The sequence below is a fragment of the Penicillium coprophilum genome (assembly GCF_028826855.1).
Source record: "Penicillium coprophilum strain IBT 35676 chromosome Unknown utg000005l_segment0_segment0, whole genome shotgun sequence".
Classification (NCBI taxonomy): Eukaryota; Fungi; Ascomycota; class Eurotiomycetes; order Eurotiales; family Aspergillaceae; genus Penicillium; species Penicillium coprophilum.
Genome location: NW_026622724.1, coordinates 1,730,551 through 1,757,006, shown reverse-complemented (window position 1 = coordinate 1,757,006; position 26,456 = coordinate 1,730,551). Strand labels below are relative to the sequence as shown.

General features: G+C 49.8%; 10 protein-coding genes across 10 annotated transcripts; 3 read left to right on the top strand and 7 right to left on the bottom strand.

Moving 5' to 3' along the window:
* Positions 1-196: 196 nt before the first annotated feature.
* On the bottom strand, positions 197-533 carry N7500_008256 (uncharacterized protein; the record flags this gene model as incomplete). The annotated part of the gene is made up of 3 exons (XM_056679400.1): positions 197-373; positions 403-474; positions 507-533. 3 exons carry the CDS (start codon positions 531-533, stop codon positions 197-199), a joined length of 276 nt encoding a protein of 91 aa, XP_056529772.1.
* Positions 534-703: 170 nt separating this feature from the next.
* nhp6 (high-mobility group nucleosome-binding protein) lies at positions 704-1,145 on the bottom strand (the record flags this gene model as incomplete). The annotated part of the gene is made up of 3 exons (XM_056679399.1): positions 1,068-1,145; positions 918-1,013; positions 704-864 (listed from the first exon to the last, which is right to left on the bottom strand). Exons 1-3 carry the CDS (start codon positions 1,135-1,137, stop codon positions 704-706), a joined length of 327 nt encoding a protein of 108 aa, XP_056529771.1. The 5' UTR covers positions 1,138-1,145.
* A 2,587-nt stretch (positions 1,146-3,732) lies between these two features.
* N7500_008254 (centromere protein H) lies at positions 3,733-4,748 on the bottom strand (the record flags this gene model as incomplete). Its single annotated transcript, XM_056679398.1, has 3 exons — positions 3,733-4,102; positions 4,158-4,329; positions 4,418-4,748. Coding segments are annotated over 3 exons (873 nt in total), but the record flags the coding sequence as incomplete, so codon positions are not given.
* An 83-nt stretch (positions 4,749-4,831) lies between these two features.
* atg11 (autophagy protein ATG11) lies at positions 4,832-8,912 on the top strand (the record flags this gene model as incomplete). Its single annotated transcript, XM_056679397.1, has 3 exons — positions 4,832-4,899; positions 5,001-5,112; positions 5,163-8,912. 3 exons carry the CDS (start codon positions 4,832-4,834, stop codon positions 8,910-8,912), a joined length of 3,930 nt encoding a protein of 1,309 aa, XP_056529769.1.
* Positions 8,913-9,498: 586 nt separating this feature from the next.
* N7500_008252 (uncharacterized protein) lies at positions 9,499-10,557 on the bottom strand (the record flags this gene model as incomplete). The annotated part of the gene is made up of 1 exon (XM_056679396.1): positions 9,499-10,557. One exon carries the CDS (start codon positions 10,555-10,557, stop codon positions 9,499-9,501), a length of 1,059 nt encoding a protein of 352 aa, XP_056529768.1.
* A 425-nt stretch (positions 10,558-10,982) lies between these two features.
* On the top strand, positions 10,983-13,430 carry N7500_008251 (uncharacterized protein; the record flags this gene model as incomplete). Its single annotated transcript, XM_056679395.1, has 1 exon — positions 10,983-13,430. The coding sequence occupies one exon, from the start codon at positions 10,983-10,985 to the stop codon at positions 13,428-13,430; it is 2,448 nt and encodes an 815-aa protein (XP_056529767.1).
* Positions 13,431-13,717: 287 nt separating this feature from the next.
* Positions 13,718-15,254, bottom strand: N7500_008250 (Alpha/beta hydrolase fold-3; the record flags this gene model as incomplete). The annotated part of the gene is made up of 2 exons (XM_056679394.1): positions 13,718-14,591; positions 14,761-15,254. The coding sequence occupies 2 exons, from the start codon at positions 15,252-15,254 to the stop codon at positions 13,718-13,720; spliced, it is 1,368 nt and encodes a 455-aa protein (XP_056529766.1).
* Positions 15,255-16,097: 843 nt separating this feature from the next.
* Positions 16,098-23,185, top strand: N7500_008249 (putative sensor histidine kinase/response regulator; the record flags this gene model as incomplete). Its single annotated transcript, XM_056679393.1, is given in 3 exon segments — positions 16,098-16,635; positions 16,646-19,073; positions 19,126-23,185. The coding sequence occupies 3 exon segments, from the start codon at positions 16,098-16,100 to the stop codon at positions 23,183-23,185; spliced, it is 7,026 nt and encodes a 2,341-aa protein (XP_056529765.1).
* Positions 23,186-23,540: 355 nt separating this feature from the next.
* On the bottom strand, positions 23,541-24,611 carry N7500_008248 (allantoicase; the record flags this gene model as incomplete). Its single annotated transcript, XM_056679392.1, has 1 exon — positions 23,541-24,611. The coding sequence occupies one exon, from the start codon at positions 24,609-24,611 to the stop codon at positions 23,541-23,543; it is 1,071 nt and encodes a 356-aa protein (XP_056529764.1).
* A 1,179-nt stretch (positions 24,612-25,790) lies between these two features.
* N7500_008247 (uncharacterized protein) lies at positions 25,791-26,117 on the bottom strand (the record flags this gene model as incomplete). The annotated part of the gene is made up of 1 exon (XM_056679391.1): positions 25,791-26,117. One exon carries the CDS (start codon positions 26,115-26,117, stop codon positions 25,791-25,793), a length of 327 nt encoding a protein of 108 aa, XP_056529763.1.
* Positions 26,118-26,456: the final 339 nt, after the last annotated feature.

Sequence of the window (26,456 nt, the reverse complement as noted above, 5' to 3'; positions counted from 1 at the left end):
TTCTGAACCCTAGGCTCCAGGTAGCTGAAGGTTCCTAGTACATCGTCTTCGATAACGCCTTGTTTCGATAACGCCTTGTGAATTGACCCCGGTGACTCTTCTGTTGCTTTATTCACTCCCGCTTTCATCTGAATTTGGACTCTCTAATGATAAGGCGATGGTCAGCGGATGACTGGTGAAACAACATATAGGCTTCTTACAGACTCAAGGTTAAGCTTGGAAGCTTCGAGCTTCGACCCCGGATTATTGGGGCGGTGAATGACGCAAGCGGTGAGCCCCCAATTTTGCGGGGCAAAAAAGCTCGGTAGCTGAGAGCTCTCCGAAGCTTCCCCGAGGCTTGGCACCCAACAATCAGAGCTGAAGTGAGGTCAATCTGAAGATGGTACGGATGATTCCTCACACAACAGATTGTTCACACAACAGATTGAAACTTGCCTGTGTATCATCCAAGCAAGGGGGCTCAATGTTTGCTTGCTGTTTACGATATTTCAAGCTACTTAGAAGACTTGGTTTAAAAGGTTGAGATTTCCCATTGATAACTTAATATCCTAAGAGCAAAGAGGAACAGTTCAGAAGCAAGTAAACCCCACCCGTCCTCCAAACCCAGAAACCGTGCAAGAAACCGTCCGAAAAAAAAGCAGGAGAACCATTAGAGAAACACAAACGCCCAGAGGTAAAAGACGAAGTGAAGCTAGAGGGCAATTTAGGAGGATTCCTCCTCTTCATCATCATCAGCCTTGGCGAGGTAGGCGGCCTTCTCCTCTTCGTAGCGCTTCTTGTCAGCGGCAGCCTTGGCATCGTATGGCTTGCGGTCGGTCTCGCTCAGAGCCTTCCACTTGTCACCGAGCTGCTTGCCAACCTGGCCTGCAAGGGGGGTTAGCGTATGTACAATGGAGCTGGGTAGTCAATTCACTGACCGAAGCTGATGCCGGGGTTCTCCTCGCGAACCTTGTCGCGGTTGTCATTGGCGAAGAACATGTAAGCGGACAGACCACGCTTAGGGGCGTTGGGGTCTAGAGAGGATATTAGTACACACCGATGAAAAAGTAGCTTACTTGTCGACTTACCCTTCTTGCGGCGCTGGACGCGCTTCTCGGGAGCCTTGCGGGTGGACTTGGTGGCGCTATCCTTAGGCATGATGACTGTTGGACGTTAGAGACGATTTCTGGGAAGTGTTGCCACAATCGATGTATCGTGGGAGAAATGAAGGAGGTAATTGGGTTGAGTGAAGGTACGTATGCGCAATTGACATGAAATTTAAATAAATCGGGGTGTAGGTGAGAGGAGAAGGGCGGACGCGAGTGTTTGCTGGACGCGTTGCGCGCAATCAACCACTTGCGACCGAGGGAAAACAAAGCTTTGAGATGATAGGGATAGGACCAACTCACCTGAATTCGAAGATCACGAATTAGAATATGTGGTAGAAAAAGAACTATAGGGGGTTCAAGTTAGTTAAGTGGACAAAAACATCGATTTGAGATGCGCGCGACCGCAAGGTCGGCGCAAATGGGAAAAAAAAAAGACAGTCAATGAGGTGAAAATAAAGGATTCCAAGGACCAAAAGAATTAGGAAAAAAAAGGGGGAAATGTGGTGGTGGAGGAAATGCTCAGAAGTGATGGATATATAGAACTCGGAGTTGATATGCAGTACCTTTTGTATGGGAGCAAGTTTGTATGGGGGAAAATGGTAGTGTAGGAAGATAGTAAGAGAAGAGAAGAGTAGAGGGGGAGGGCCGTAGTAGTAGCAAAGAGAGGGGGGCAGGGAATGGCGGTACAGTACTGATTTCAATGGTATTCGTAATTTACCATTGTCCACACTATTTTTCGTCAATTGCTCCGAATGTACGTCTTATTTTCTCAATGGATCTGGAGAAATTCCATTTAGATCGTTGACAATTGATAGATCCATCCATATTCGTACTATTTTCAAAGCAAAGTCTTCATTGAATGAGTTGGAAGATTTAATACGTGATGAAACGAGACCATTCCGGCTGGGACTTGTGGATTGCGCTCCGTCATATTAATAAACCGCGCAAACGTACAGGTACACAGTACACGGTAACATCATACGAAAACTGTCTGCTCGGCAAGTACTTCGTACCGCCAATACCATGGTGTTTGCCATTGAATTGATATGGCCTGTATCTATGGATGTAAGATATCTGGCGATATATCCTCATTGAAAAATGCGATAGGCAACGCTACCCTTCTATCCTACACTTGCGCTAGGTAGGCTACGATGTATTGTGAAATCTCGGGGCAAAAATCGCCTTCTAAGAGACTTACGGATGGAGGTAGAAATAACAAATCAAGCATTTCATAATGTACTCAGGTTGGGACGGGGTTCTTTGTACGGACGTTTCATATGATGAACTTGCTTCTATAAAGAATAGCGTATAGTGGCTTTGGTCGCGAGAAGGTCATGTGTAGGTACATATTGAACATGTACTCCGTAGGAAATACCTTTTTAGAAACACTGAAAACAGGTCCCAGATCAGTATCATTGGTAGCAATATTCCCTCTCTAAAATAATCCAAAAATTAAGGTCCACTTAAGCTCTTGGGGTTCAAATATTGACAGTATCATTTGGTCCAGTATTCTGTGTAATAGTGCAAACCCTAATTTGGCCACAGAGCGTGAGGTGTATATAACAGTGTCAGTATTGAACTATCCTTCAGGCAAGGGTGGGTGATTGCTCAATCATAAGCGTGGCGTACCCTTTTGAACGTAACCCCAATTGGAAACACGGCTGGGTAGGTACCTCACAATTTACATGGGGGAGCATTGGCATTGACTCTGTCGAGAAAGGTTCTATGTCTACTCCGTACAGAGTACCCTGTAGAGTAAGAAGCATGACTATGGCACAAAAGATATCCTGTTTTCTTAGCCCTAGGATTATCCACACCCAATGAAACAGTATGGAACAGCTTATAATAATTATGGATAGATGATCTTACACTCCTTCCTTACAGAGCTGGATCACACCATCATCACAAGCTAAATCCACCTGGGCAGCATGGACGTCTTCTACAACCTAAGTAGACAGTCGAACCTTGGAAGGGATATTCGATCTAATATGCTCCTACCCCCTGAAGTCGCTCAAATGGCTCATTTATCTTACAGAGATGGACAGACTTGGTAGATCAAAACATAGCTTTAACAGATTGACAGATCAAGAGCAAAAGTCCGTACACCGTACGGAGTAGAGATTGTGAAATCCATGAAAACGCATAGACCACGTTCCGGTGTTTCCTCAGCAAATTCCCTTTTTTTTTACGGACACATACCGTTGATACTACAGTACTACAGTACTACAGTACTACAGTGAGTGTATGGTTAATCCACCTGTAACTTAATGTACTCCATACAGTTCCACGCCTTCCGACAGGAACCCATAGACTTTGTGTGGAAAATAATAGGTCTCTCTCAGAAAAGCTGGTCATGCATTTATCCGAGCATAGAACCCTTACTTCTACGCGATAGTCTATGTATATTGTACACCGCTGTGTATACTCGTCATTATTGGAGTACTCAACACAGTGTACTCCGTAATGATTCTTATCCAGTCCACATTATTCGGTTTTAAATTACCATTCTCTTTTTCACCCCTGAGGAATGAAAATCGAATGATCCAGATGGGTATTATTATTGTACAGCGCCTATGCTCCTAAGTATACGACAATCGTAAAAAAAAAAAAAAAACAGGGACGCGTCCACGTCAAAAGAAAAACATCAGTCATCACTTTCATCCAGCACCAACGCGCGCAGCATGTCGTCATCGGCCCAATTTAGTCCACTACCAACAACTACCGCACTTGCGATACACTTCATAGTTTCCCACTGAGCTTTGCGCGCCTTGAAATCTGTTTCAAAACTGGCCAGTTGTGATGACAGCGCAGGATCTTCAAGCTTCTCCCTCCATGACGAATCTTCTTTCGTGAGCTCTAATAGCTGGCGCACCAGTTCCTGGTTTTCTCGATTGATTTGTAGATTCTTAATCTCCAGAGATGAGAGCTGTCTCATCACCAAGTCATGTGCTGACGCAAGATTTTCATGTGCAAGTGCAAGCACATCGCGACGATTCACCAGATAAAGTAGGGATCTGTATGTCTCTATCAGACTTTGGTCTAGCTTAAGGGTCTTTTGTGAGTACATACCTCTCAGCAGGTGTGGCAGCCTTCAGGTGAACAGCTTTGAGAATTGGCTCTGTCATGAGGATGGTGAGAATAGCCTTCCTCCTGACAGTGTAAGTAGATCGTGCCTCTAAGAGCTCACGTTCCGCAATTGCAAGCTGTTCTTTAGGATCTGCGCCCGAACATGATTCCACTTCTAAAAGGATGAAAGCTATTAGTACCAAGGTACAAACAAAAAGAACAAATATCGGAAAAAAGCAGAGCGAAAGTTCTATCAGGCGTACCTTGCTCGAGAAATGCCTTTTCTAGCTCTTGTTCCTGGACCTGGTTGTAGAGCTGTAAGACCAAGGTCTCTTTATCCGACAGAGTCACAACATCGCGAGAGTCATCTGCAGAGTAGTCTAGCAGTGTCACCTCACCAGATTGCAGGTGAGGCAGTGACTGGCCATGTTTTGCAGCCATGGACGTAGATCCCGTGAACGCAGGCGTATCTGGTGATCTGAAGATAAGACCGGAGGCGGTGGGCGAGCTTCCCCGGCCACATGAGGTCGCGGAGCAACCTTCATCGTCCTGAGCCTGACTGGGGGCTTTGGGACTCTCATTCTTTTTTCTTTCTCTTTATATGTATCTTCTTCTTTGGGAAATATCTCTCACTTTTCACTCTTACTGAGCATCTAAGCTCGCCTGGTGCGGAGGTGATGTCGTTGCACATCTACATTGCTCACACTGGGGAGCATTTTCTGGTTGATCCAGTGGCATTTGCCTCGTACGTCTCCACTATCTCTATTTGATGATGCCTATAATCTGTTTATTGATGCTCCAATGGAACTATCCGAACTCCAGCTGACACCGGTCCAATGTCTCTAGTCCCGATGCTTTGAAGTCATGGGTCGTTCGCAATGCATCTATTCCACCCCCACGGCAAATATTGATGAACGCCCGGGGCAAGAATGTTAAGATCCAAACTCTCGCTACTGAGGTGCGATATGATAACTATGAGTCATGATCTGGAGATATGCTAACTTGTAGCAACCAATGCAGAACGAAATCTTTGTATACGATCGACAATACGTCAGTGAACCAGGCGATGTCGAATTCCCGGAACTCCATCCCCCTGAACCATTCCAACCCGGTAGCCCCCCAGCTACCCTCAAAGACCAGAACGACCTTCAGGCATGGCGGAACCTCTATATGGCACGGCGCAACTGGGCACTGGAGTTGTCCAGCCGTTGTGGGTCGATCGATAAGGACATCCGAGAGCATAACGAGCGAACCGATGTTATGAACCGCGCGGTGGGCGTGGCTCTGGAGAATCTTAAGTCCCATGTGGGTAACCTAGAGCATCGGTTCCAAGAGGCACAATCGTGGGCGAATGGCGTCTTAGAAGAGCAGCGGGCTGCGTTAGATGGTTGGCAACGAGCTCTTTCCACACTGGACCATATCCCAGCACGTAAAGATTTCCCTCTTCTTGGACGCCCGTCCACCCCCAAAATGGACAAGGACCGACCAACCGGAACGCTGCGTGACTTTGTCGACATAGGCGAAGTTCAACGGGCTGGATCAGAGGCAGCGACTGTGTCGCCAGCATTTGCTGGCATTGTCCATGACATTGAGAAGACAGTCAGTGACATCGCCTCGGACACTCAACATCTGGTGGACGAAGCTCTTGCCTCAAATTTTGACGAGGTGGATGGGTTGCTGGAAGAAGTTGAGACTATTGCGAAGAAGATCAGATCTGATTATGAGCATGTTCTAAGTCTACCGAACAACCAGAAAACGCTGGCCAATATATCGAGACTTGCATTTAGCCATACTCAAGATCTTCTTCCATCGCTGGCGGAGACCAGCGTTGAGCTTCAAGCTGCCCTCGAGCAAGCTGTGCAGCGCCGGTTGACCGTGGCAAAAACGGCCATTGAGCATATGCGCACGATATCCTCTCTTGAGTCTAGACTTGCTGACGCCCATGCACGAATGGTAAATCTAGACGTGGGGAGCAATGCCTTTGAAGTGATCTATTCTGTCTTCCAAATGCCAATGATTTACGGGTCCATTCTTATCGAATCCGTCCGGCGGCGAGAATGGAGCGATAAGATCAAGACTGATTCCCTGACGCTGGCCGAGGAGATGGCAGTTTTGAGAGATGAGGAGCAACGCCGCAGAAAAAAATGGTTAAAAAACATGGGAGATTTCATGACTGTGACTGATTCCACTCCACCGGGAATCGAAGTCAACCTCCAAGGTCAGGATGACAAATGGCCTGAAGTAGCCCGGAAAGAGATCGAGTATTACATCGATGATTTAAAGAACACTCATTCCTTGACCAACTTAGCGGATGAGCTCACCCAGCAACTCAAGGAGCTGGATGCACCCACCCGGCAGCAACGACGACGGGCCAAAGCCTTCAAACAAGGCAGCGTATTTGATTTGAGCCGGAGTTCTATATTACGCGCCGATGACTCCGTTCGTAGCTTACAAGAAGAAAAAACAAAGTTAGAAGAAAGGCTCAAGGGGTCAGACAGTCGCGTCCGGAAATTGGAAGACCTTTTGCACCGTCAGAGTCACCTCAGCCGGCCAACGAGCGGCAATTTCGGTCCAGACTTCCCCGGTTCACCTTCATCTGCACACCCTGATGCACTCTCGAGACGGTCATCCGTCTCTTCCAGGCGAGTCTCAGCGACTCAGTCCCCCGAGGATAAGGCACTCATTCAGCGTATTGTTACGCTTGAAGCAGAGCTAGCGGCCGAGAGAGATGTAGTCCAGCGACTCCATAAGGAAGCCCACGCAGAGCGGCAGACTCACTCTGACAAGTTCCAAGAAGCGCAGTCCACCAAAAAGGACCTCATAGGCAACCTTGAAGCGCGCCAACGCGAATTCGAAGATGAGCGCCGATACCTGGACTCGGAGCTTAAGAAGTTCAGACTCCGTACCGAGGAAATGGAAGAAGAGCTTGATCGACTATTGGATAGCAGGGATCATGGGAGACAAGATATTGACGATCGGATGCGCCAGCTTGAAGTCGACCTCCATAACGCTCAAGCCAATTCCGCTGAAGATGCACAGAGAATCGTTGATCTCAATGCGCAGATTAAGACTGGACAAGAGCGAGAAGAAAGCCTCCAGGCTAAGGTTGATGATCTCGAGCGCCGACAGGCGGAGGCCCAGCAAAAGCACCAGGAGAGCCACCAAGACCTCCAGGCCATCTTCATGAACCTCTCGCCCGGGGGAATTGTGCCGGTCGAACTTCCTGATATAATCAAAGCCATTGAGGTTCTTTCGGAAGGGTTATCAATCCACGCCAAGAGCGCGGAATCGAATGCATCTCAGGCAATGGCGGAGAAAAAGGCCCTTGAAGAACAAATTGCGAAATTTGAGGCGGAAGGAGAAGAGCGGACAAAGAGGATCGATGAATGCGAGGCCGAACTATCGCAATTAACTGCAGAGCTCTCACGCGAGCGATCAAAGTCAGAGGACTTGACAGGTGAACTGGACAAAGAGCGATCTAAGTTCGATTCCTTGCACTCTCAAATGACTGCCGGCGAGAGTGGCTCAGACGCGCTGCGTGAACAGATCGCCGAAGAGGAACGGAAACAGGCGGAGCTGTCACGGCAACTGGCTGAAGCTGAGAGTCAAGCTCGAGACTTGAAAGACCAGGCCGCGGAATGGGAGAGAAAGGCAGGAATCACGTCGGAAACCGAGGAGCAGGCGGTGGCACAGCTCGAAGCTCGGGGTATCAAGTCCCTCGAGCTTTCAAACCAACTCTTTACACAGGTTGAGAAGCTTGGTCGGATGCTGGAGCAGTTGGGCTTCACCATCATTCAGCAAGACGGTCAGCTCCTTGTCCAGCGTGCTTCAAAGCTCAGCGCTTCGCTGGGTCTGGGCGAAAGCCTCGCCCAGTCAGCTATTGTATCCCTAAAGCCGGATACAACGCTTCTGAGCTGGATGCAAGCCGAAAGCCTGGAGGATGAAGATACCAAATTCTCGGCTTTCATGGAAAGTCTAGCTCAGTTCGACGTGTCCCTATTTGGCGATGTTGTTGTCAAACGCGTCAAGGACATCGAAATCCTCGCCCGCAAATGGCAAAAGGAAGCCCGAGGCTATCGTGAAAAATACCACCGAGTTCAAAGCGAGGCTCATGAAAAAATTGCCTACAAATCCTTCAAAGAAGGCGATCTTGCTCTCTTCCTCCCCACGCGGAACCAGGCCATTCGCTCCTGGGCCGCCTTCAACGTGGGCGCGCCACACTATTTCCTCCGCGAGCAGGATTCACACAAACTTCAAACTCGGGACTGGCTTCTCGCCCGCATTACCAGGATCGAAGAACGAGTGGTAGACCTTTCCAAGTCGATGAACGGCGCTGCATCAGACCGTCGCTCCATCGGGGCCATCAGCGATGGTGCCTCTCTAGAGGATGAGAATCCATTCGAGCTTTCAGACGGCCTCCGTTGGTACCTCCTCGATGCCGTAGAAGAGAAGCCCGGTGCGCCTGCCACACCGGGCATAGCAAAGAGCACAGTCGCATCGGCGCACGTCGATGCCAAGGGTAGTATCCGCCTCAAACGTGGTACGGACGAGGGCGCCATTGCCAAGACCCTGTCTAGGAGTCTTGACAGCCGCCGCGAGAGCGCAAATTCCAAGCGTGGCACCCCGACGCCGTCGCAGCATGCTGTCGAATCAACGACTGATCTTGTGCGCCCGGCCGAAGCTGATGCCGGCTCGCAGTCTCGGGAGACTGCTCCGATATTCGACGAGGTTCGCCGTGACCTGCTCTCCGGCCCGTGAAAAGTAGGGATTGACTTGTTTATTTTCCGTCTTTTCCGGGTCTGTTTTTACATCATATGGTATCAGTTGCTAATGGTTTTCTCTTGCTTAGGGTCCCCTCGCTGCACCGGCTCAACCAAATATAAGTAACACCACTTCTTCTCCCTCTCGCGATCGTCGGCACAATGGCCGATCTCGCCCGTGGGAGAAATTGTGGTCTCTTGACTATCGGCTCGAGAGTAGCACACCATAGACTGTTTTTCCACAAGCCCTGGCGCACTAGTGGCGTTGCATTGTGCTTTTTGCTTATTTGCTTATTTGCTTTTTTGGGGGGGGTTTGTTCCTCAGTGTTTCCAGCGGATTACGTGCCATTCGGCGCTTGATACATGTTCCATTTGCTTTTTGACTTTGATTCAGTCCAGATACCCAACAATGCAATCTACCCTTGAATATATCGATCTACTGAAGTGGTGTAGGGCATAAGGTGCCGATCGAGCCTTATGAAACATACCTCAAAACACCATAAGTATAGAGACCAACTGGCGAGTAAGGCTAGGTTGAGTGAAATGTAAAAGGGATGTGATTATGATTATGAAATGATAAATCGCTAGTCTAATCCTTCGCCTTCCATGCCGCCCATGTCGTCCCAGAACTGACTGAAATCCACGTTCTCATCTTCGAACATTTGCTTAGCTTGCAGCATCGCAGACCGTTGCCGGTCCGCAGTGAAGCCACCGGGTTGGGAGCTCTCCCATTGGATTAGCTCGACCCAACGGAGGAACAAATCCTCCTTGCCCATCTCCGCCAACTTCTCCTTGAAGGCAAGAATTTGGTCGCGCTGAGCTGATTTCTTCTCGCCAGCGGGTGTATTATCATCCCCAACACGCCAAATCAGCCAACCGTCAGAATCAGTGTGAACCAGCACGGCAGTGCGGAATTCATCCATCTGTATACCGTCACCTCTGCGAGTGCGATCAACAAGAGCATGAGCGCGGACCATAGCCGCATAGTCTAAATTCCAATCCTCGTCCACGAGCAAGTAACCAGTCTTGCCGATTCGCTCGGGAGTCACAGCGGCAACGATTTTATCCCGACGCGCCTCGTCTTCGCGGATCCACCTGTTGCGCTCGAGATCCTTGCTCCAACTGCGGTTACTGCGGCGAACGATAATCTCTCGCTCGCGGAAACCGATGGCGCGACGCCAGCGCACGGGCCCTCTGACAAAATTAACAGGCCATGACCAAAGAAGGGTCACGAGGAAGTAGTCGATGCATATCGTTCCAGTCCGGCGTAGGATGATTGCTATCGATTCTGTCCACGGGGTTGCTGCCGTGTCCACGGTCATGGAACTTTGGAGCCCGATCAGCGTTGCCACTAGCGCTGGGTACGTACTGAGTCCCATGTACACCCGCAGACCAATCACAGCAGCTACTACCAGGTTGACGATGAGGGGTACGGTGAAAGTCTGCCGCTTCAGTTCCTCTGCGGTGGTGTCGATGTGAACTAGGTATACTTCATCGGTGGAGAGTGGTTCGACGAACGGTTGCAAGACTTGTGGGACTTTGGTGAATGGTGGGATTGGACCTGAGGATGCGGAGCTTGGTGTTGAGGCTCCGGATGATGTTGGGGTCTTTCCGCGACCTGAGCGTCGTGCTGATTTTGCCATGGTAGTGGCAGTTGGTAGATATGTATCGCTAAAGTGTTCGATATGATCTGAGTTGAAGCTATTCAAAGGGTTAGATTGTGGATCTTGTTGCTTTTATTGAAGCTTTCGAAGACAGGGCAAATGAAGGGGTCGCATGTCAAGATAGGTTGAAGATCATTTGAGCATCACGAGATGGTAAATGCTCTCCTGACAATGTCTCAGGCGAAAATCAGGAGCAGACAGATTGAGAAGACAAATTGTCAGTGATTGAAGGAGTCGACGTAATGTGGAAGAAATTCAAGCGAGCTAACCACATCGGGGAATGAGAGCGTAGTATTTACCTCCGTCATTATTATTTCTTCACAGCAGAGAACCGCGTCTTTCCCCTTTCTTCCCTACCTTTTCTACATGTGAACCCTCTGCGGATCGCAAGGGGTATTTCGGTCATGTCATTCGATAGAAACAATCGAGTCTCGCGAGACAGACAGCCGTCACCTTTCCGACGCGCCTCGAAATTCGACCATTACGATATACCCGCGAAGCTCCCATCACCCCCTCAAGAAGATGGCCCGCATCCACGACATGCTATTCGCCCAAGATCTCTAGCCGATGCTTACCGAGACGCATCAAAACACGAAATGCCTGCTACTTACAACGAAGAATCCCACTATGTGACATCACCTAGCCCGCGATCGAGGCGGCAGCCGATCAACGCGTTCTCGCCCATATCCCAGACTTCTCCTCCCCCCAAAGAACTCGAAGATGCATATAGGCGAATTGATGAAGACGATGCTTTGGCTGATCTCGTGCCTGACTATGACTGGGAGCTGCAGTTCACTGCACCCTCTGGAAGCCGAACTCGCCCCCCGTCCTCCCGAGCAAAAGACACAAACAATGGCAAAGGATCCGCCAATGGACGACCCTTTTTCGACGCTGATTTGAGTGATGAACTCGGCGATCACCGAGCCCGCAAGAGCAGGGACTATACTAAGGACGAAGAGCGCTTAAAGCGCGTCACAGGCCAACGCTCGCCGGTCTTCAGCAGAGCGCAGGTCGGACGGGATGCCTTAACGGCAAATAATTTGAGAAGGCGAATGGAAGAGAAGACCGAGGCGGATCGTCATGCGCCAGAGCCTGACAGGAACGGTGTTCCTTCGCCGAATGTACCCACTGGTTGGGGTCATCGGGCAGGTCACCGGCAAGCATGGGAAAGAAAACCCAGCCAGCATAGTATCTCTGAAGGAGAAGAGGAGGAGAAAGCGCGTCGGCGCTGGTCGCCAGCTATCATGGAAGAAGCCCAAGCCCCTAGGCCTATGCGTACCTCTCCACATTCTCCGGTCCGAAGCGCCCTTGAAGAACGCACCGCGAATGCACATATGCAATCAACACAGCAAGACTACGGGGAAACGCAGTCTGATCCAAAGCTGACCTCTCCCCCAACTAGTGGCGGCGAGCCAATCCCCAATTCCCCTATCACAGTCTTCAAGAACTCGTCAATCGCGAGACCGAGCCCCAGCAAGCGCGACTCTAGAGATCTACTACGCAAACTTTCCAGGACTGAAATCCCCAAAGTTGATCAGGTCCAAACCCCTGAGCCGCTGAAACTATTTGAAAACAGAATCTACGACAAAACCCCTCGGGTAACTGGCGCGTGGATTGATACTCCCATGACCCAGCGGGTGGGCGACAAGGTCGAGCTTCCCGAAGATCTGACGAAAGACCTTGTTCCTCCACGCACAACAACTGAGCCCAAGGATATTACACCCCCTACGAAACCATCGGATGTCAAATCGAAAGCCGAGGAACCGAAGCCTGCGCAGAATACCGAGAAAGAGACCTTTCTTGGGTCCTTTCCCAGGAAGCAGTCAAGGCCCCCGTTGCAGCGACCTCATCTACCTAAAAGTGCCTTGGAGACGGTCATCGAGGATGCCAGTTCGGGCAAAGATCTCGAGTTCGGCGATGATACCATCGAGTCTCTTCAAGCATTTATGGATGCTCCAGGTGAACCCAAATTCGAGGAAGATGACGAAGCTTACGAAAAGGCTGTCCTCGCCCAGCTTCAAAACGCCAGCTCAAAAGGAAATGACGTGGTCAACTTGGATTCATTGAATGTCAAGCTCAACTCCTTAACGAAACATATCGAAGAAGTCAAGAAAGGGCTTGACGACCTGGAAGATCATGTTAAACAAGATACCGCAATTGTATCGCAGGCAAGCTCTTCAAATAAGAAGAGCCCACAGTCATCACAACTGCACACAGGCGAATCCTGCAAAGGCTGTGACACGCACACTGGTGGAAAAGTCTACGCCGCGATACCTCTTCCTCAATTGTGGACGCGGAGCCCGCGATCTCAGCGCCTTCGGCCAACCAAACTCGGCTGGTTCATCATAATCTCACTCTCGTGGTATATCGTCGAATGTCTCATGTGGGACCAGTATAGTCATCCTGAGATATCCGAAAGCTGCGAAGGCTATTGCTTGCAGCCCGATGCACCGCTATTCCCCTGGGTAACTATAACGATGCTATGGCGATGGTCACATCTGTCGACCCTTTTCACGCCCATTTTCGCTCTCTGTGTTGCTTTCTCTCGGCTCGCAGCGCAGTTAATGGGTCTTTCGGATGGCTACGTGGATGAAACACCGGAGCTTGGAAATATCATTGGCGAAATCCGCATCAACGGAACGCCTGTTGCGTTTCCTTGGCTGTCCACACCCACACCTGAAAACATTGTGCCTCAAATACAGCAGGCTCACTATACGCAGCAGGCCCACTATGCACAGCACCCTGTGCAACCAGTGCAGCCTGTCTGGTCAGCTCGGAATCCGCCCCTGCAGAGCTGGGACAATGACCAACTGTCGGGGGAGGATGTGATGGACAATGATGAATATCTTTAGTTCCCAGGGATGTCCTTCAAATCCCCACTTTTACTCTGCTCTGAGTTAGCATCTAATACAATCCCGGGTAGTAATTTATTGCTACCGAGACATTTTCTCCAAGTAATCAAGCATTTAAAAACTTCTGTATACATAGCCATATGAACACCCAATGAGTTCAAGGTATACGTATGACTAGGCCCTATCAGACTACTCGTCTCGTATACCATTTGTCATGACAATCATTCAAAATATTGTATATACAGGGTATGATGCGGAACAAAGAGAAAAAAAGCATTCAAGGCAACTCACAACCGCGCTGTCGCACGCCACTGCTTCTGCAATTCGATCTCTCCCTCCTGCTTCCAAGCAGACATTCTCTGCATGAGAGCCTCGACCTCCTCATCACTGGTTTCACAGGCCTTTTCTATCGGAATCTCTTTTGTCAACTGCAACTTGAAGCCCAGCCAGGTGAGGTTCCCGGTCGACGTGACCCGACCAGCAACAGCATCACGACAAAATCCAGCAAAGCTCTCGAAGAAACGACGACTGGTCGGCCTGCCCATCATAAGTAGACCGTGGCAGTGCGGCATGCCCTCAAACATCTCCGCGACAAGGGGCACACCGGCTTGGTAGACGCGGCGCGCTAGAATAAGACCTTCGTCTGTGAGGCCCTCCTCGCCAGTCGAAATCCAGATAGGCGGTGCGTTCTTCCAAAGACTAACGGGGGCAGCGAGCGGAGAGACCAATGGATGGCTGAGCATGCTAGCGTTGCAGTAGACGTCCGCGCGAGGTGGGGACGTGGGCCAGATATCGTCTGGTGTGAAAGGGAGCGGGGTGAACGGGGTCCTGACCTCTGGATCGTTGGATGGGACAGCCGGTGCCTCGAGGTAATCAAGGTATGCATTGCCGCTGGTAGATGGCATGGAGCGCGTCACGTCGCACCATGGGGAGGTGGTTGCAACGCCTGCGGGCAGCTCGATGGGCACATCTTTGCCGTGGAAGCGGATTGTGTGGGATGTGCGGTCAAGGGTTAGGAGTGTTTGTAGGAGGACCAGTGAGAGGTTGCCGCCGGCGGAATCGCCTGCGAATACGATCTTATTCGCTGGTATGGGTTTGTGTAGGGAGCTTGGAGGGGGGGGAGGAGGGATAGGTATGCTGTCAAGGCGTCGACGAGTGCGGCTGGGAAGGGGTTTTGAGGAGCGAGACGATATCGGACGGAGAAGACGGGGGCGCCAGTTAAACGAGACAGATGTGCGACGGGGACGCGGTGGCTGCAGGGATCCAGAAGGCTGGTTTTGATTCGGATACGTCAGATATGTTTTCGTTAGTGGATCGAGTGATAGCTTACAAATAGGCACCGCCGTGGAAATACAGAATCGTCATATCAGACGGCGATTCCTCGCGCAGCTTGTGGTATTTCTCCTCTTCCGAGAGATCGGGCTCCGGTGTGTTCTTTCCAACCCCGGCGCGGTAACCGGTCCATTCGGCTTCAACGGCGATCGTCGTGGGTACATCGTATGTTTCATCGCCGGTCTTGAGATCTTCGATGGCGCGTAGTACTGCATCGCGCACGTCGATCTCGGGCTGCGGGAGGGTCACTTTGGACACCCACATCGGGCCCTTGACTCCGGGGTCGCGTATGCCTTGTCTCTGAGTTTTGCCGAGTGGAGCTTTTGTTGCCATGAATGAGCGAATAATGGCGACGGTCAATTCGGTGCGCATATCTTGTTTCCCCTTGGCGGGGGACATTTGAATGCCATGCAGGAGGATTGTCTTAATGATCAGAGGAATGCGGGCCAGCAGCGCCTTCAGTAGACCGAGAGGTTCCCTAAGCGAGCTCATGATGCAAAGGGAGCGACCTTACTCCTGTAGACGAAGATGTATAGGAAGAAAAGACGGATATAAGCACGAAATCTTAGGATCTCAAAGATGAGAAACCGGCTTTAGTACCTGAGTGGCGTCAGTGCCGAGGTCCATAGACCGTATATACCCCACAAGCCCTAATTGACAACTCAATGTATTCGGACCAATTAACATCATCGGTCTGATACTAGTCTTTGTAGATCTTATAATTAAGTATGCTATAGTTATTGTGAAGTTCATGATAATCATGAGGAAAATCAAAGGATATGTGAAGTTCGGACGAATGTCCATGACATTTTTAACCTACAACGTTGTACTCCGTATAAGACTCCTTATTCGACTTGTGACACAGCGCAAATACCTCCGGCTTTGCATGATAAGTTAAGCCGCATATGCCCAAAAAAAGCAAACATAGCTTGTTTTTCAATGATGTCAGGTGCCAATAAGTCATATTCCTCGCCCAAAATATCTCATAGCATTGTGGTTATAGGAGAAGACACCAATTAGATGCCCTAATCCGGTACTTGTCAGAGATGACTAAGTTAAAGGCCTTAGGCAGCGATAATTCTTATGATCTTCAATTCTCAAAGCTACGCTGGTTTGTTTCAGGTCGTCTATGCTGGATGTCTTCACTTTACACGCCTGAAGGCGACACTCATGTACCTGTTCACTGTACATTTTACAAATAATCTATCTTGTGGATGCTATATCTTTTATACCCGCCCCTCCTATCCCATCCTCATCCCCCGCTGAATTCGACCCATCGCACTGGGACATGTTCATGGTAGTAACTCGGGCAGAAACGACCCAATAACTTGAGAGATGGAGGAGAGTACTCTTTTCGGCGAAGACCTGCCACTTCCACCGGCCCGACTTTTCGAACGATTAGGCCAGTTACCTGGCTATACCTGGGATCAGACGATCGAACCCTTTCACTCGACATACAACCACTGGCATATCTCAGGATACCGTCATGCCCTAGAGCCAGATGTTTTAACTCCTCTCGCAAATTCTTCCAACCCCGCCTCCTCCGGACCGTCAAGCCTCACGCGCTTCTCCCCGCGCACAGAAATCAGACCATCCGCCCGTGCCTTGCGAAGATTGAGCGCCAGTGAAACCAGTAGTGACATTTCATTTTCCAACCAACATAGCCTGGAAACAGAACAAACATGGATCCCGGTCATCGCGCGCATTTCCACCAACATCATCCGGCTTGAACGAGAGTTTCACATGCTCAGGTCAATTGTACAGTCGTCAGATCCAGATTGCAATCATACAATACGACCAGTCGATTTGATTAGGTTACAGTCAGATGATGCCCACTCAAAGACGCTGCTAGTCGCGATCTTTGAGTCTCCAGGTCATGACAGGTTGCGAGATTTGGTCACATTTGGCCCCGCCTCATTTGTGGCAGGGTCAAGAGGTGAAGACAACAACGCCACCCCCCAACGAGCAGGTCTCCTTACAAGCATTTTTCGATTTTGCAATCGGGGCATGCGATTGTCTGGAGATTCTACACTATGGCCTGAAGACCGTGCATGGTGAAATCAGAGGTGATGCATTTCATTTCTGTGCAGAGACAGGTGCAGTGAAGCTCGCCAACACTGGAAACGGTGCTAGATCTTTTGATAACGTCCTCAGCGAAGGCTGGTCTTCCGTTTCGCGCGAGCTCGGAGCTAAGTACAAGCTGCAATTTATTGCCCCAGAACAGACCGGAAGGATGCCGACAGAGCCAGATAGTCGCACCGATATATATGCGCTGGGCCTCTTTTTCTGGTCGATGCTGGTGGGAAAGCTACCATTTGAAGGAACAGACCCCGTCGAAGTCGTTCAAAATGTACTGGGCAAGAGATTGGTACCGGTATCTGGAAAACGAATGGATATTCCGGATGCCGTTTCGGCTGTTATCCAAAAAATGACACAAAAGGTGGTTCATGATCGTTATCACACAATTTCATCTGTGAAGAGAGACTTGACCTATATTGCGAAATTGCTTGGTGATGGTGACAGTGAAGCATTGAGCAATTTTCAAGTGGCGCAAGGAGACGTGTCTTCCTTTTTCACTCTCCCAACGCAGATGTTCGGGCGGCAGCAGGAGTATGACAAGATCCTCAATGTCATCGAAAAGGTCAATAGGCGCCAGGCGGCTGCCTTGGCCAAAGCTGGAACCCAAAGTCCCGGTACAATGCACGCTCTGACATCGGCCTCGTCCATCTCTGACAGCCGCATCGAAAGCCTCGAGTTTGCTTCTGTCTCTAGCGATTCTGGCTCCTTTATTTTGCCTCCTCGGTCGTCTTCTAATGCCACCAGTAACAGTCTCGCACAAGTAAACACCCATGAATCTGCGCCGGGTAGTGACACGTCGTTTTCTACTCCAAATCATACGATTGTCCCCGATATCCACAACCAAAGCCCGAGAGTAGCGGTCAAGAGCCCATCACATTCTCGGTCTTCCCATAATACAGACAGAGAGAGTCATCCGTCCGTCGGTCATCACAGCCAACCGTCAACAAACAATACTGTCAGTCAGTCGGGATCACTCCATTCCATTCATAAACACAAAAGCGTTGGGAAGTCTCGCCGCAGCGAGCGCTGTGAAGTGATCACAATCAGCGGTCCCGCTGGGATTGGGAAAACGGACCTCTTAAATCGAATCCAGCCAACAGTTCGCAAACTTGGATGCATAGCAATTACTCGTCTGGACCGAGCCAAACGTGTCCCATTTGAACCTTTTGCGAAATTACTGGCCAGTCTTTTGCGTCAAATATTCTCCGAGCGCGATGTCACCACAGATTACCACAATAGTGTTAGAATGGCCCTGCGACCGATGTGGCCCACTCTTCATAGAGTTTTGGATCTTCCCGAGCAGCTGATGTCCCCTGGCGCGAAGTACCGACCAACTGATGCAAAGGCCAGTCTTTTTATGCCAGGCAAGGGCGAGCCATCCAAGCACGTCAACATCCCCGGGCTAGATCAAGGGCAGACTTCCCAGGATTTCTTTTTAGCAAATGCTGCTTCAAAGAACATGCGGCTCATGGAGACATTCCTTGAGATCTTGCGAACTTTGTGTCAATTCAAACTGATCACCGTATGCCTTGATGATCTCGAGCATGCAGATGACGAAACTTTGGACTTGGTATTGAAAATCATCAAAGCAAAACTCCCATGTGTGCTCATACTGTCAAGCCGCAAGGATGAGATTACATCTGATCAGGTGAAGGCCTTATTTGTGGAAGATCTACCAACGGTCACGCGAATCGAACTTGAGCCCCTCGGAGAGCAGCATGTCATGGAGATTGTAGCGGCGACAATGCATCAGAAACCCGATCAGACGTTGACACCTCTCTGTGCGGTCATCCAGGAAAAGAGCCGAGGAAATCCCTTCTACGTTCGGGTAATGCTTGAGACTTGTTACAGAACAAACTGTATTTGGTATTCATGGAAGGACTCAAAGTGGTTATTCGACCTTGATCGGATATTTACGGAGTTTGTGGCTCCTGTCTACGGCGAAGAGCTTGGACTTGGATTCCTTACCAAGCGTCTTCAGGAAATTCCCGAAGCCGCTCGATCGATCATGATATGGGGAGCTGTGCTGGGCAGCCCGTTCTCTTTTTCTCTGGTGCAAAAGCTTTTGACAAGTGAATTTCTCTATTCGAGCAGCGATGATGACGACGTTGATCTCACATCACCCCAAAACGTCACACTCATTAGACAATCAGAAGGTGATATAGTTGTTGGATTACAGTTTTTAGTTCAAGCAAACCTCTTGAACCCCGGGAAGACCGACGATGAGTTTAGGTGAGGCATCTACTGTTGGTTTCGTAGGCAAAACACTCAACTAATCTTCTAGATTTGGCAATGAACGACTTGCACAGGCCGCCCTTTCTTTGAGCGAGAGTCGAAATGTAGAGAAGATGCATTTCATCGTCTCACAAGCGCTGATGAAATATTACCACGACCATCGCAGTCGCTATTCGATGGCTCATCATGTCGCACTTGCGTCACAGACCATCAAGTCCCACGTCAGCAGACGCCTCGAATATCGACGGATCTTATGGGATGCCGGACAAACAGCTTTCCAGTCAGGCGCGCGGCCCTCCGCACTTTGGTACTTCCGTCATTGCATCGCTTTACTTCAGGAAGATATGTGGAATGACCTCAAACCCGACGTTTATCACGATGAAACCATGCGGCTATTCATCACGACCTCCGAGATGTCGTGGTCTCAAGGTCACAATGACGACGCCCTCCAACTGATCAACGAGGTGTTCATTCATGGCAAGAACGCCGTAAGCAAGTCGAGAGCCTGGATCATTAAAGCCAAAATCTACGCCCAGCTAGGCGATCATCACCGCTCAATGGAATCCCTTCTCACCTGCCTTGATGAACTGGGTGTGCACCTTCGGCAACCTACAACTTATGAGGAGTGCGATGCTGCCTATCTTCGCCTCAAGTCTTATTTCGATACCGCTGACCTGAGGTCTATTGCCGAAAAGCCAGTCTCCAAGGACCCCACCATAGTGACTATCGGCACAGTCATGGCGGAGGCGATGACAGTCACTTACTGGGACGATGCATTGACTTTTTATCGCATGGCGCTGGAAGTAATGAGCATTCATATCTTCAGGGGTGGATTTACACAGATCGCAATAGGCTGTTCTCACCTTGCCATGATCACATTAGGTCGCTTCAAAGATATTGAGTTGGGCACAAAGCTCAGCGACCTTTCACTGGAGCTGCTCGAGCGCTGCCCCGAACTGTCGACTCAGAGCAGAGGCTCGATCGTTCATAATCTCTACGTCAGCCATTTACGTGTTCCCATGGCATCAACACTACCGGCCTTGGAAGCCTCACTCGAGGCTTCTTTCTCAATGGGCGACCCATATCTTACCCTGATCAGCATCTCATCAATGGCCATGACGCGATTATATCTAGGTCAAGACATGGCGCAGCTAGAGACTTTCTGCGTGGATACCCCTGAAGAAATTCCCAAATGGCAACAAGATACCCGTGGTGGTGCTAGTCTGATTGCAGTGCAGCAGGTTGCACGCGCTCTGCAAGGCAAGACTGAATTCCGATCTCCCGACGGCATCATGTCAGACGCCAATCACAACACATCTGAGTATATGACACACTTGGATGTTAACTCCAGCAACGCCGACAGACCTCGTGACATCTATTGGGGCCTTGCCATGATCCCACTGTTTCTGTTCGGTCACCACACCAGAGCAATTCAAGTGGGTACTCAACTCTTGTTCACCACGCACAGACTCTGGTCTGCACGTGTGTGTTACGTGATTTATTTTTATCTGGCGGCCTCACTCCTCACGCTTCATAATGACAATCCCTCCCAAGGACATCTTGACGGCAAGATGGACACACTCCTAGAATACAAGGCAGAGATCGATTTTGCTCGAGAAGCATCCGAATCAAACTATGGCATGTGGTCTCTTATTTTAGAAGGCTTGATTGCCGAGGTTCGCAACGATCACAGTGGTGCCATCCGGAGCTACGAGTCTGCCATAGACCATTGCCAAATCCATGGCTGGCCCCTTGAAGAAGCCTTGGCCCTCGAGTTGCAGGGCGAGTTTTTAGTCAGACGTGGAGCCAAAAGGGCGGCTCGTGCTGTGATTCAAGATGCCATTGCTTCATGGAGCTCTATTGGTGCCGGTGGCAAATCGTCACAGCTTGCTGAGAAGCATGAATGGTTACTCAAGACAGCCACATCGGCAAGGACCGTTGATGTTGGTTGTCAGACTATGGATTCACTTCTTGAGATCAGCCGTGATGTTGTGCAAGAAGAGATTCTGGCCCCGCAGAAGATGGAAGAGGATGAGAGGAGACAACAGTGGATTGAGCAAAATGGTGTTGCCGCCGGTGAACGGTCTCTGGACATATCAAGTGTCGGATTAGATATTATTGATTTGTCAAGCATTCTTGAGTCCAGCCAAGTCATGTCGTCTGAGCTCCAAATTGACAAGCTTTTCACCAAAATGCTTGAAATTATCTTGGAATCGTGCAACGGTTCGGATTTTGCCATCATTGCTACCGAGTTTGATGACAATGGCTTCGCAATTGCTGCAGCAGGTGATTCTGAAAAGGGCCAGAAATCATTCCCAGAAGGTCTCCCTTTCTCCGAAATGGAAGATCGAATGGCCTTACATATCTCGGACTACGTAATGCGCACAAAGGAAGAAGTTCTTGTCCACAATGTACTCGAGGATGAACGGTTTTCAAACGTGAGCGAGAACTACCTGGCAAAATTCCCCGCCGGTCGATCTGTCATCGCATTGCCAGTCGTGCAAGGAGATCGTCTTCTCGGCGTCATTCATTTGGAAGGAAAACCAAATTGGTTCACACAGCGCAACGTTGTGGTCCTGCATTTGCTTTGCAACCAAATTGGTATTTCGTTGTCCAACGCGTTACTCTTCCGTGAGATTCGCAAGGTCAGCGCCAAGAATGCTTCCATGATTGAGTCCCAAAAGCGTGCGTTGGCATTGGCACGCGAGGCCGAGCAGAAGGCAAAGAATGCGGAAGCCGAAGCCAAACATAACGTGAAGCTAAAGGAAGACGCAGCGAGGGCCAAATCAATTTTCCTTGCGAACATTTCTCACGACCTGCGCACTCCAATGAACGGCGTGATTGGTCTGTCGGAGCTTCTCAAGGGCACTTACCTCGACAAGGAGCAAGATGAATATGTCGAATCGATTCGTGTGTGTGCTGATACCTTGCTCACTCTCATCAACGACATTCTGGATTTCTCAAAGCTCGAGGCCGGAAAAATGAAGATTTCGACTGTCCCACTCAATTTAAAACAAACCATATCAGAAGTCATCCGGGCTTTGCGATACACGCATCGTGACAGAGGGTTAGAGACCATCGAGAACCTCGATAAGGTACCGCCAGAACTCGTTGTCCTAGGCGACCCTGTTCGTCTTCACCAAATTTTCATGAATCTCCTCAGCAATAGTTACAAGTTCACTCCTGCCGGATCCGTTACAGTCAAAGCGAAGGTCGTACGCGAGGGCAAAGGTCGTGTTCGCCTTGAATGCTCGGTGAGCGACACCGGCATCGGCATTCCAGACGAACAAAAGGCGCGCCTCTTCCGGCCATTCTCACAGGCTGATGCATCCACGGAACGATCATATGGCGGTAGTGGCCTTGGCCTGTCAATCTGTAAAGCTATTATTGAAGATGTTCTCGGTGGAGCTATCTGGCTTGAATCGACTTCGGGGGTGGGAACAACCGTGACATTCCATTTGGTCTTCAACAAAGCACCCAAGAAGACAGCCGTCAAAACTGCCTGGGCACAAGATCTCAGCAATGCAGAAAACGAAGTGCGTCGAGCCTCAGCTCGCGACCTCACTCAAATCCCTCGTAACCAGATTCGAGTGTGCATTGCCGAAGACAACCCAATCAACCAAAAGATCGCAGTCAAATTCGTCACTGGTCTGGGTCTTCAGTGCGAGGCATACAGCGACGGCAAGCAAGCCGTCGATGCTCTGCGTGCAAGCTCCCAAGAAGGCAATCCATTCCATGTGGTCCTCATGGACGTGATGATGCCCACTCTTGACGGATACAACGCGACCCGCGAGCTTCGCCGGGATCCCGACCCAAATGTTAATGAGGTTCTAGTCATCGCCATGACCGCCAGTGCCATCGAAGGGGATCGCGAGAAATGCCTGGAGGCCGGCATGAATAATTATCTTCCGAAACCGGTCCGCTCGCCCATCTTGAGCGAACTTTTGGATAGATATCTCGCCCCTAGACCGCCATCCTACCCCAAATCTCGTCTTGCTATCCGAGAAAAGCGTTCGAAAGCAAGTATTGATGCTGGAGGCGGCACACCTACCAGCTACTCCTCTTCGGCTTCAGATGAACCGAAGCCATTGTCACTGGAAAAGAAATGAGTCCATGCATTGTTATTTTATACCCGAGTGTGCAAAGATAGAAGTTAAGGCGTCACTTGGGTTGTGCTTATCTCCCTTTGGATTTTTTTTTTCTTCCTTTTTTCGTCTTATGCATTGCATAGATAGTTGTTCATGTAGTGTCTTTGTTTTTGGACTTGATTCTATGAGAGTCATGTGTCTAATCATTTTCTTTTCCAGCACGATGATGTTCTACGCTCAATAACCATGATCAATGGCATACTTCTTCATTGGATATCGTCGGACAGATGTTCCACTATGGACATTTCAACATAATGCATTATTTACGTGTAGAATACCAGCTATATACATAATTCTCATGGTATCAGACAAGAGCCTAAGCGCGGCGACCAAAAATGCGGAATCGCTTGACACCACCATCGGGGACAAGTGTCAGCTTAACGTGGCTGAACACCCGAGTATCCTCACCACCAGCAGTGAGATCCTCAGGCCCAAAGACATGCTCAGTGTCTGCCTGGCAACGCTTGTCACCCTTGACAATCTCAACCCAGTTGGAGTCATCAGCCGAGGGCACACCCTCACCAGCAGTGCCAGCAACCAGGCCGTGCACGCGCACAGCGCGAGGGAAGTTTCCACGGAAGTCCTTGGTGTCAACAACAACCTTGGAGACCGAGCCAGGGAGACCCAGCTTGATAATAGCCCAGTCGACGTGGCCAGCAGCGCGCGAGCGAGCAGTCTCCCACCCATCACCCATATCCTTTCCGCGGCCCGGGAGCAGGATATTAGAGGATGGGGTGTAGTGCTCGTCGGAAGCGGCAAGAGCCACACCACCGTTAAGAGCAGATGAGAGCTCCTCGACGGGGGTTTCGGCAGCCTGGATGGCGGCGGCGGAGGGAGGGATAGCGTGACCGTAGAGACGAAGACGGGCGAAGCCACCGTCGGGGTACATCAGAAGACGGAAGTGGGTGTATGGAGTTTGGGTGATCTCCGCGGGGAATTTCCATCCGTGGCGCTGGGAGGGACCGCATGGCGAAGCGGGCAGCAGTGTCTTCCAGCCTGCGAAGCTAGGGTCTGCGATCTGGGCATCTGTGATACCGCTACCTTCTGGTGCGTATGTAGCTTGTAGCTCTGCCTTCTCGCCGTAGTTGCCGATGAAGTGTGCGGTGTCTACTTCAACGCCGTGGATGTGGGCTGCGGCAACGCCCAGCTTGATCACGGCCCAATCGTAGGGATCTGGGTTGTGGCGGCGGGTCTCCCAGCCGTCGTACCAGGCACCAGTGTGAATGAAGACGCCGGGGCGTGAAATGGAGGGAGTTGGGGTTAGGAGGTTATCGACTGAAGCGAAGTAGTCGTTTGAGCAGCCCAGGACCTTGCTGTTTAGGTTGCATGATGCTAGGTTGGTGGTGTGTGCGAACACCTTGTCGATATCTGCGGCAGCGACTTGCATTTTGGACTAATATGTATGAATTGTGTAGTTTTAGTAAGGCAGGTAGTTAGAGTGAAGTCGGAAATGGAGGGCGAGTGTATACTTAAATAGCAGTAGTGGGGAGGGTTATCGATAAGAGACTTGCCCCTCGAAATGCATTTTCATTACTCGACTCCATTCTTCTTCTATCATCTTCTCGTTGAGAGCCAATGGGAGCCTATCTTTCCCGATATTCGCCTGGGAGCTTTCGTCCTGGGCCGCTAAGTGCCAGATCCAATGCCGAATTGAGCCCTTTCGGAGTTGATTTCGGAGTTGGGCTGTTGACCCACTATATGGCAGGTCATATCGGAGGTCTCCGATGAGCGCTGGTATCTGAATGGAAGTCTCTCATTGATCAGAAATTAGAGTCACAGACTCCACAGAAAGCAGCGGAATCGAAAAGGTTCGATTTGCGCCTACTGCGCCTACTGTGGCCGTGATAACTTTCCTGCACAACCTACACAGAGAGTCCGGAGTTCATCGGAATTCATTCATTCGACCAATTAAACTGCAATTGGTTCCACTGCGCTCTGAGTACAACTATCCTACAGCTACGACAATAACTACGCTGCTTGAGCCTTTTGATATCACAGGGCATGTCATTCATCCCATACAGTACATTAAGTTAGCAGACAGAAGGACTTGGTAAAATGAATGAGAGCCAAGTCAAGCATGGTATCTACCGTTGCCTACACACAGGGTTATACAATGACGCAGTCATTTGTGAACCTATTGATTCCCATATATCCCGAACATCTTTCACCAAATGGGACACCCGAGTTCACTGCAGAAGTACACACGCGGTAATACTCCCGTTACTGTTGCAATGTTGACCAACCTGCTTGTGTGACGCTCAACGAATTCTCCCTCGAGTCAGAGATTCCAGAATAGGACCAGGCGATCAATAATATTGCCCTCACACATAGCCCACACCCCGGTGAGAGATTTCAACAGCCTATTGAGGAAAACATATTAGGAATGAAGACCCATGAGATCAATCCCAGATTACGAGAGTAGATATTAGAATGAACAATCAAGATAGTATTCAAGCATGAGCACATCAAACTAAGCTATGAAGCTTCTAAACCAACGCCAGCAATGCCTTCGTATCATTCAATGCGGCGCAAATAGCAATATGAAAATAAAAGAGCACTTTTATTGCTACCCCTTCCCAGTGGTCTTTGTTGCAGCATTCTCCAGGGCCATATATCTCCACTCGTACTGTGCCATTGCCCTCTTATCGCTTGCAGAGCGACCTTCGTTCTTGCCAGACAAATCTTTTGTTCCCTGCATCTGTATCTCCCACACCTTGAGGATTCGAGCCTGGGCTTCCGCGATTGAAGTCAAATTTGAGTTCTCTGAGGCCATTCGTTCGTCAATCGTGGCATGGTATGATAGCTTGGCGCGGAAGAGGGCCATCTCGCATTCGTCGTACTTGATTCCTTTTGCCTCGGGCACCATGTTGTCTTGTGTACTCTTCGGGGGCATCTTGGACTGGAGCGCGAGAGAGAATGAGGATATGTTGTCGATGCAGACAATAAACCTCTTTTATAGGCGTGATCTGGCAATGGAATGTGTGATTTTGGAAGAAGGGAAGGCAGTATGCACAGTATTATCTTCAAGGGAATGAAGTATGTATAACCCAAAAACAAAACGAGTGATTCATGGGCAATGTCCTGGTCTGAATGGCGCCTGAAGCAAACATAGAAATATAGTGGCGAAACGGAAGAAGGGCGATTTCCAAATTAAGGACTGACAAAAGAGCCAGGGAAAATGTTAAAGAAATCTCGATTAATTATATCACGACAAGATCATTATCACCGTTAA